Source organism: Salmo trutta, chromosome 3 (assembly GCF_901001165.1).
Source record: "Salmo trutta chromosome 3, fSalTru1.1, whole genome shotgun sequence".
Taxonomy (NCBI): Eukaryota; Metazoa; Chordata; class Actinopteri; order Salmoniformes; family Salmonidae; genus Salmo; species Salmo trutta.
The window spans coordinates 32594232-32604871 of record NC_042959.1 but is presented as its reverse complement, the minus strand read 5'-3'; the positions used below and the strand labels follow the sequence as shown (position 1 = coordinate 32604871).

Sequence of the window (10640 nt, the reverse complement as noted above, 5' to 3'; positions counted from 1 at the left end):
GGCGACGTTGTTGGACTAGTTATAAGGGCTATCATACAGCCCTAACCCTGATTCATCACTAGTTTAACAGTTATAGCCTAAATAATATAAATAGGGAAACCATTGTCCATGTGCCCAAGAACGCCAACGTTGCCTGTCTAAATCATTATTGCCTAGTAGCACTCACATCTGTAGCCATGAAATGTTTTGAAAGGCTGGTCATGGTTCACATCAACACCATAACCCCGGACACCCTGGACCCACCCCAATTCGCATACCGCTTCACAGATTACGCAATCTCTATTGCACTCTAAACCATAGTGCCATCCAAACTCATCACTAAACTAAGGACTCTGGGACTGAACACCTCCCTCTGCAACTGGATCCTGGACTTCCTGATGGGCCACCCTCAGATGCTGATGCGTACACCTATCCATTTGATTAATCAGGGATTAATCAATTTATAGCTAGATACCTCAATATGACAGACATAACTAAATATATAACTAGCAACGCGTAGATGACCAACTAGCTAGATGGAAAATGGTTATTTAAAAATGGTTGTACACAAATCAACAGCCAACAATAAATACAGTATCTTCATTTAAATTGTTGTAGCTTCCTTTTGTTTATTTTTTCATGTGTTGTATTCATTAGACATGATAGCCCAGGCATTTTTCTTGTTTTCTGTTGATGAATCATTCTGTTTGTTTTCGATAATTGGGTGGTTTAACACAATTCGCGTCAAGGGGGTTTTCTCCTCTTGAAGTCACTGAAATTCTTTGAATGTTTTCTTTTACCTCTGTCCATTGTTTGGTTTAGGTGACTTGCTCCAATTCCACACAATGCTTATGTATTAGTGTCACATCCCTGGTTTTTGAAGTGTCCTCAGGTCAGCACCAAGTGCACATCGTTAATCTAATCAGACTTCACAAATATAACTGGTATGTCATTATTTACCTTAGTCTGGGACTCCCTAGTATAGAAGTAATTAATCTGAAGTTAAGAAAAGTGGCACAGCGGGTCTAAGGCACTGGACCTCAGTGCAAGAGGCGTCACTACAGTCCCTGGTTCGGATCCAGGCTGTATCACATTCGGCCGGGATTGGGGGTGCCCAATTGGCCCAGCATCGTCCAGGTTTGTCCGGGGTAGGCCGACATTGTAAATAAGAATTTGTTCTTAACTGACTTGCATAGTTAAATAAAGGTAAGGGGAAATTTTTCTATCTGGAGTAATTTAAGTAGAATTTATCCTAGTCCTGATTTAAATTAAACTCTGTCCACGAAACCACCCCTGAGTAAAACAAGGAGAGATGTTCAAATCCACCTACTGAAATTACAACATTTAATTCCCCGTACAATTTTGGAACTGTTGTATTGAAAACCAGAACGAACAATTAGGTCAATCATGAAGCTGACAGCACACGCAAGAGCAGAAAATAAATAATACATGATCAAACACTGAATATATATATGCACAGCAATATTCAGTACTGCAATCAGGGCGCTAACTCTGGTCTTTACCTCATGAAACCAATAGATACACTAGTAGTGTTTTAGCCAACCGGCACCAGTAGGGATTTTTGATAAATTACATTTTTGTGACTAATAATATCTTGTATAGCATTTGTATAAATCATGTGTTAGGCCTAGTGTCCTACGTCTTATCCGGATTAACTGAAGTTGCCTTTGGGAATAATACAGTTCTTATATTATATTGTGGAACACCATAAAAAAACTAGGAAATGTACTTTCTTCTCATGGAATGTGAATCTGGGTCAATGACGTCACTTCACTTCTCGGATTCTGTTTAGTCGAGAAAAGTTTTCCAGCACCGCGCCTTGGACATTATTTTCTTCCCCTTTTTGCAACAACGATGCTTTTTGACTGACCATTTCTACGGAATAGCCATCATGTCTCCCCCATCAAGAAGGCTTCAAACGAAGCCTGTGATCACATGTCTCAAGACCTTTCTTATTTCTTACAGCGTCATATTTTGGGTGAGTATTTACATGTAAATAACTGATGCAAGCTACCGTAACAACAGGCAACCTTTCCAAACATTTGGCATTTACAAAGGAATAACGTTAGGCTACGGCTGACGCGAAAGGATTCGAATTATTGAAAATAAAACACACCTCATCAAAAAATATTTCCCCGTGGTATAGCGCGGCAACACTCTGGTATAAAATAATCACTTTTTGGATATTTAGCGACGCCTCGAGCTAATTTACATAATTAATGTGCAAACTTTATCAATAAAAGTTGTGACCCTATCACAATTCGTTATGTTGTAATTAAACTTTACTCCAGGAGCGACAAACAACGCGACCTTTTTCTTTGGAGTATTGCAGTCCGCGGGCAGAGGCTACATTTCGATTGTTCACTTGATTGCGGGGCTCGTGTAGTCGTGCATTTCCACCCAGCTAAGGCTCGTATAGCCCTTGTTCATGGCTCCCAGTTCTATTACATTACACGTACATTGGAAAAAGGAGTCTTCTGTACGGGGGAGTTTTGTTAAGAGCCCAGACGCTCGGTCTGAACATTAACATGTGTCGCTTGTGGTACGGTTTTGGAAGCGAATAGACCTTATCTTTCATGTCTGCGAGAAACAAAACGTTAAATTGACACACATATTTATAGGGTAAAGGTTAGTGTTTCCACATGGCCATATCTCCATGTTACAGCTCCTGTTTACAGAAGACAGTGACCACCTGTGGTAACTGGGAACTGTATCTAGCCTGATCCGAACATCTGTGTGTAATAAAAGGCCTCCAGAAACGTGTCATCACTGAAAAAATACTATCAGCAGCAACTGTGATGAAGCCGATTAAAATGGTTTACAGTAAGTTTTTATATTTTGCTTTTGTGAAATGATTTCGAGGTGATATGAAAGTAAAGGGCTATGTTTCTAGACCCCTGTCGCAATTGAGAATCGATTCGTTTAGATGGAATATTTGGCTGTTTTGGCTGCTAGAGCCAGTCTACCTCTGAAAATAACATATACGAACCTTCGACCTTAAGGAGTAACAGTAGAGTACATTTTGCGCTAGGGCTTGAGCTGACATTATTAGGCAATTTGGCAGATGTTGTAAACAGCTTTTCTAAATGGTTGTTGACTGAGAAACAACCTCCTCAGACGGCTGGCATACTATATTCATTATTTTGAATATAAACATCTATTTAGCTGTAGTTTTTGGTGATCTTTATTTTTATTTTTTTAATTGTTGCCAAATTGACATTAAAGTCCGTTAGATAGCTTTCATTTTTCTAACAACTTTCTTGGTAAATCTTGTGAAAATGTGATTTCTCAACGCTGTTTATTCAATTTCCATTATTCTGTCTACGCCATTAATTGAATGTGGCTTTTTTTCTGGGATCAAAGTTCATGATAACACATTTATCTCAGCCGTTTATTGATGTATAGAGGGTGATGTGTATCATTTGTTGCCCGGTGGACTAATGACAGCACTCTGAGGAATGACTCATGTAGAAGGAAGGGCAATACATTTTTCTAGGGAAGATGCTGAGCTCACTGACGTGAGACCTTGGGCTATTGGTTGTGGGGGAGATGTTTAAGTGCCATGTTGACTTTGCCTTCCATGTGAGAAAAATCTGTTGTAGGCCACTTATACCAACCTCAAAGCGTTTTCAGCTTTGTAAAGACCCCCAACAACAGTCACACTGAGCTGAATAAAATTGTTAGGTGCTCAAGTTGTATAATTAGGATGGTTGTTTTTGAGCCTTAAACCTTGAGTTTGTGTCAAAGAACTAGGCCAAACTTCTTAAACATCCCCTTAGGGACCTGAGTGCAGCAATATACAGTGTATTCAGACCCCTTTCCTTTTCGCACATTTTACTGCATTACAGCCTTAATCTAAAATGTATTTAAAAAAAAATAAATCCCCTCAAAAATCTACACACAATACCCCATAATGACAAAGCAAAAACGGGTTAATAGAAATTGTTGCAAATGTATTAAAAATAAAAAACAGATACCTTATTTACATAAGTATTCAGACCCTTTGCTATGAGACCGGAAATGGATCGCCGGTGCATCCTGTTTCCATTTATCATCCTTGAGATGTTTATAGAACTTGATTGGAGTCCACCTGTGGTAAATTGAATTGCTTGGACATGATTTGGAAAGGCACACACTGGCCAAACTGAGCAATCGGGGGAGAAGGGCCTTGGTCAGGGAGGTGACCAAGAACCTGATGGTCACTCTGATAGAGCTCCAGAATTTCTTTGTGGAGATGGGAGAACCTTCCAGAAGGATAACCATCTCCTCAGCACTCCACCAATCAGGCCTTTATGGTAGAGTGGCCAGATGGAAGCCACTCCTCATTAAAAGGCACATGACAGCCCGCTAGGAGTTTGCCAAAAGGCACCTAAAGGACTCTCAGACCATGAGAAACAAGATTCTGTGGTCTGGTGAAACCAAGATTGAACTCTTTGGCCTGAATGCCAAGTGTCAAGTCTGGAGGAAACCTGGCACCATCCCTATGGTGAAGCATGGTAGTGGAAGCATCATTTTCTGCGCCAGGGACTGGGAGACAAGCAGGATCAAGGGAAAGATGAACGGAGCAAAGTACAGAGGGATCCTTGATGAAAACCTACTCCCGGGCGCAGCGACTACTCCTGTGCAGCGACGTTCCCCATCCAACCTGACAGAGCTTGAGAGGATCTGCAGAGAAGACTGGGAAAAACTCCTCAAATACAGGTGTGCCAAGCTTGTAGCGTCATACCCAAGAATACTCAAGGCTGTAATCGCTGCCAAAGGTGCCTCAACAGAGTACTGAGTAAAGGGTCTGAATACTTATGTAAATGTAATATTTCAGTTTATTTTTTTATACATTTGCAAAAATGTATAAACCTTTTTTTGCTTTGTCATTATGGGGTGTTGTGTGTAGATTGAGGGGGAAAAATAATTAAATACATTTTAGAATGAGGCTGAAAAGTAACAAAATGTGGAAAAAGTCAACGGGTCTGAATACTTTCCGAATGCACTCTAGATCATAAATGCCATTTAGCAGACACTTTTATCCAAAGCCACTTAGTCATGCGTGCATACATTTTACATATGGGTGGTCCCAGGAATCAAACCCACTACCCTTATAAGTGCCCGTTATAAGTGCCGTGCTCTTCCAACTGGGTTACAAAGGACCAGCTGACTGTCTGTGCTTTCTCCCAGTTTACAGGGGTTTTCCTTCTGGCTGTTGGCATATGGGGGAAGGTGAACCTGGAAGCTTATTTGAAGCTGACCTCTGAAACGAGCACCAACATGCCATATGTCCTCATCGGAACTGGAGCCATCATTGTTATTTTTGGCCTTTTTGGTTGCTTCGCTACATGCCGTGGTAGTCCATGCATGCTAAAACTGGTCAGCTGCACTGTGAAGTGTTACATTTTGTATTGCACATTCTCCTCAAATGTTTCTAGTCTTTGCTTGTATGTAAATTGATGAGTTTGTTTGTTTTTTTTGTTCCCCTCAGTATGCCACGTTCCTGATTTTGATGTTCTTAGTGGAGTTTGTGGCTGGCATCTTTGGCTTCTTATTGAAACATGAGGTGAGATATTTTTCAAAAGTAGTGTTTCCACATCCAACAATTTACCAGGTGCTGGGGTACAAAAATGTTCATATAGAAGAAATGGAATTACCCGGGTACTGAGGTATACTCCCATATAGATTATTCCAACGTTTCTGACTAGAAGGACTACGAAGACCTTCTGGTTGAAATGTTGCAATAAACTATAGGGTGGTATACAACAATGTGTGGGTACTTCTATGAGGTGACTTAAAATGCACTTGCCATTACTATAGGATTCAGTTGGCCACAAATCAAACCCAATTCCCTTTGTTTATTGCAGATAAAGGCTGTATTAGGTGATGCCTATAAAGATGCTGTGACGAACTACAATACCACTGACCCCAAAAGCTCTGAAGTTGACGCCATCCAGAGGACTGTAAGTGATATTTTTGTTATTCATTGCATAGCCTAATTCTATCTGGTTCCTTTGCAAAGACCACAAAACATTCTGTTTAGAGAAGTGGCTTATAACAACATTTTATCAGAGACCCTGCAGAAGTGTTGCTATAATCAACTTCTACAGTACAGATGGTCACGACCCGCCATCTTTTTTCAGTTGCGTAGATCTTGTTGGTATACGATTGTATTAGGTTATGGTCTGTCTTTTACATTATTAAGTTACTTATTGATGTACAATAGAACCACCTTTTAAAGCATTATTTGATTTGCCCACTTGGCAAAGCCATCTATAGAATTAGGAATTAGAAGTCACCGTTGTCATTTCCTCTTGATAATTAGTAAATGTGTTTTGTACAGTTGCACTGCTGTGGAGTGAATAGTTACAAGGACTGGAACGCGACAAAGTACTTCAAAGACAATGGTATCCCTGTCAGCTGTTGCAAAGCGAACACGGTCTGCTCTGTCGAGAACCTCGAGGACCTTGACAAGGCTCGTGACGTGGTGTATGACACGGTGAGAGCACTGCCGCATATCATTATCAATCATTTCACACAGAATTATGTCAGAGCTTCGTGTCTCTGGTTAGCTAAGTTCAGACACTGCTTTGATTCAAAGTTTGTCAGTATTTTAGATCAAGTGTTTGCCAATCAGTAGGCGTAATGAACAGCTGTAACCTAAAGGAACCATAGTAAAACATTTGTTTTCCTTCTGCTTAACATGTTTTAGGGCTGCATCTCACTGCTGACCACTTCTATGGAGTCTAAACTGGGAATAAATGCAGGGGCATCTTTTGGAGTTGCGTTTTTCCAGGTACATGAATTGACAGGGTGCTTACAGTAGGCATAATAATCTCTAGGGGAAAAATATACAACAATGTTATTACCAGTAACATGGATCTTGAAATGTTGGAAGATCATCAAGAAAATGCTAGATTTAACCTTTTTTGTCATTTTTTTTTTATTGTTTTGTTCACATCCTAATTGAAACTCTGTTTAACTTTCTGCCTAGCTCATTGGGGTATTCTTGTCCTGCTGCTTGTCTCGATACATCACCATCAACCAGTATGAGATGGTCTAGCAGTGTCCTTCCACAGGTAGTATCCTACAAGGACTAGTGGTGTGGGATACCATCCCATGCCTCATTGTTTTCACATAGAAAGTAATGTCTTAGGAGTGTTCAAAATGTTCATTCCTATGTATCCCAGTTCTTAGAGTGTCGCGCTTGCAGCGCCAGGGTTGTGGGTTCGATTCCCACGGGGGACCAGTACGAAAAAAGTGTTAATGTACGCACTCACTACTGTAAGTTGCTCTGGATAAGAGTGTCTGCTAAATGATAAAATATAAATTATTATATTGTCATACATGACATGACACTGGAACCCCTGTACTTGGTTTTGTCACTTAAGTTTCTGTGTATCAACTTCTTGATTCCGCCACTACTGAAGAGAGCATTTTCATGAAAGGAAATGCCCACTTCCGGACATCAGATATGGTATTCATTACTTAGGAAGGCGATCGTGTACAATACCAGTAAAAATTTTGGATACACCTACTCATTCAAGGGTTTTTCTTTTTTTTTATTTCTTTTTTTACTATTTTCTACATTGTAGAATAGTAGTGAAGACATCAAAACTATGAAAAAACACATGGAATCATGTAGTAAGCAAAAAAGTGTTAAACAAATCAAAATATATTTTAGATTCTTCAAAGTAGCCACCCTTTGCCTTGATGACAGCTTTGCACACTCTTGGCATTCTCTCAACCAGCTTCACCTGGAATGCTTTTCCAACAGTCTTGAAGGAGTTCCCACATATGCTGAGAACTTGTTGGCTGTGCGGTCCAAACCATCTCAATTGGGTTAAGGTCGGGTGATTGTGGAGGCCAGGTCATCTGATGCAGCACACGATCACTCTCCTTCCTGGTGAAATAGCACTTACTCATCCTGGAGGTGTGTTAGGTCATTGTCCTGTTGAAAAAGAAATGATAGTCCCACTAAGCGCAGAAAGCTGTGGTAGCTATGCTGGTCAAGTGTGCCTTGAATTCTAAATAAATCACTGACTGTGTCACTAGCAAAGCACCATCACACCCCCTCCTCCATGCTTCATGGTGGGAACCACACATGCAGAGATGATCCGTTCACCTTCTATGCATAGGCAAAAACACTGGTGTACACTGGTTTATAAGGCCATATTGGGTAAAATGCCATTTTATCTCTGTTCTTATTTAGTCAGGTCAGTAAATAAATATCTATTACGGTCCCATTCTCATTTGCTTCTAACAGTACCAAAAATTAGAACAGGTCATGGTAGAAGTAGTTTTAGTTACTTAGCTCTGTGGTCCTGGAATTCTCTCCTGAACATTTTAAAACTTGATCTAGTTTCGTTGGAGTTTAAACACTTGAATGATGTATATATCATAGAGTATAATTGTCTTTAGGACAGCTGTTTTTAGTCAAGACTTTTGTGTTTTTAACATAATTGTTGTACTGTGTGTGTGTGTGTGTGTGTGTGTGTTTTATAGTTTTGTTTAATGTTGTGTTAGTGTATGTAAGTTGTTTTGTCTGGAAAGTTGTTCCCCCTGCTGCTATTGGACCAGGTCTCTCTTGGAAAAGAGCTGTTATCTCAATGAGAAAAACCTGTATAAATAATATGCGTCTCACAAAGACATGACGGTTGGAACCAAAAATCTCAAATTTGGACTCAGCCCAAAGGACAGATTTCCACCAGTCTGATGTCCATTGCTTGTGTTTCTTGGCCCAAGCAGGTCTCTTCCTCTTATTGGTGTCCTTTAGTAGTGGTTTCTTTGCAGCAATTCGACCATGGATGCCTGATTTTACGCAGTCTCCTCTGAACAGTTGATGTTGAGATGTGTCTGTTACTTGAACTCTGTGAAGCATTTATTTGGGCTGCAATCTGCGGTGTCGTTAACTCTAATGAACTTATCCTCTGCAGCAGAGGCAACTCTGGGTCTTTCTTTCCTGTGGCGGTCCTCATGAGAGCCAGTTTCATCATAGCGCTTGATGGTTTTTGTGCTGCGCTTTAAGACATTTTCAAAGTTCTTTAAATTTTCTGCATTGTCTGATCTTCATGTCTTAAAGTAATGATGGACTGTCGTTTCTCTTTGCATATTTGAGCTGTTCTTGCCATAATATGGACTTGGTCTTTTACCAAATGCGTTCCAGGTGACTACCTCATGAAACCGGTTGAGAGAATGCCAAGAGTGTGCAAAGCTGTCATCAAGGGTGGCTACTTTGAAGAATCTAAAATACTTTTTGGGTTACTACATGATTCCATATGTGTTAATTCATAGTTTTGATGTCTTCACTATTCTACAATGTAGAAAATTGTAAAAAATAAAGAGAAACCCAGGAATGAGTAGGGGTGTCAAATGTTTACTGGTACTGTAAATTCAAACCATCATGTGGAAATGTACAGTGTATCAATATTGTGCTCAACAGTTGAGTAAGACCAGTGGCTGAAGTCCCCAACCTGACGTAACATTGATTATTGATGCACCAATAAAAGTAATGGAAAATGTTAATGACTACAACCCATCTAACATGTCATTTGTCTTTTTTCTTTGCAGGTCACTGACAGGCTGCTCATGATGCAAAGGGATCTGGCATATTTTGAATCCTTCGTATACGTGTAATGGTTATGATACTTTAGAATACACTCTTGCTGGTAAAAAAAACACACCTTTTAGACTTTCACTTTTCAATGGCAGCCAGACTGAAGGAAAAAAAGTTATTGGACACCATAAGGGATTTATTTCTGCCATTCTGTCATCAATGGGATAAAGCTTTGTCTTGCTAAGGCTAGTGGAATACAGTTTATTGTGCTTAAATGTTCATTTGGGATTCACTGACTTTGTTTGATGCTATTATATATGACATATTGCAGTTGGTTTGGTGCGCTTAGACCAAATATTAATGTATACGTTAAGCGTTCTCATATGCATGTAATTTTCTATCGTATAGGCTGCCGTCATATTGTTGTTATATGGCATCTTGTGTATTAAAATGGTCTTACTGTAGCTTATGTTATTTTCATGATTGGCATTACAATATTATAAGCTGGTGACTAATTAGACCATCTGGAACACCACGGTAATTTACACTGTGGAAAACCTCCAGCAATCCAGCCATCTCTTCGGTGGAGACTGGGAGAAAAGTATTCAAAGGAGCCTTTGTGCTGTTGACACGTAGTTAATAGAAAATTATACACCACTGTGATTTCATGTGCATGTGAAGGCATTTTATAAGCCTTTTATGTGATTTACTGTGTTTTAAGTTTGATATGTTCAGGTCTTGTATTCACACAAAAAATATAGATATATATCCTCAATTGAAAATAATTGTCTGTGTTAATTGTTGTTCATTTTGTGTAAAAAGCATGTAAAATACTTGAAGTTAGGTGTCTTTATTTTTTGTTCATCTTTAAAAACAACTGGGTCCCACTCAAATGACTATTTTATAGGCCTGCCTTGTTTTTTTATGGACTGAAATGGTGTGAAAATTGCATGCACCTGGGGTGTATTCATTATGGAAACCGTTTTAAGAACCAAACCGTGCAACACGAGTTTCTATTGGACAAATGCAGGTAGGTCCCTCCCCGTTTCGTTAAGTTTGCTTCAGTTTTGCAACATAGTTGGTGGAATGAATGCTATTCACT

The 10640-nt window shown here is 39.7% G+C and overlaps 1 protein-coding gene across 2 annotated transcripts; it reads left to right on the top strand.

Annotated features, from left to right (window-relative positions):
• The first annotated feature begins 1750 nt into the window (after positions 1–1750).
• On the top strand, positions 1751–10323 carry LOC115173263 (tetraspanin-7). Of its 2 annotated transcripts, XR_003871574.1 has the most exons (9): positions 1751–1978; positions 5173–5361; positions 5474–5548; positions 5850–5945; positions 6326–6481; positions 6695–6778; positions 6977–7061; positions 7173–7266; positions 9553–10323. XR_003871574.1 is itself a non-coding variant. In XM_029731189.1 (8 exons), the coding sequence occupies exons 1-7, from the start codon at positions 1892–1894 to the stop codon at positions 7043–7045; spliced, it is 756 nt and encodes a 251-aa protein (XP_029587049.1). In that variant the 5' UTR covers positions 1751–1891; the 3' UTR covers positions 7046–7061; positions 9553–10323. The 2 variants fall into 2 exon arrangements, 1 of the variants encoding a protein (XP_029587049.1); XM_029731189.1 differs by lacking the exon at positions 7173–7266.
• Positions 10324–10640: the final 317 nt, after the last annotated feature.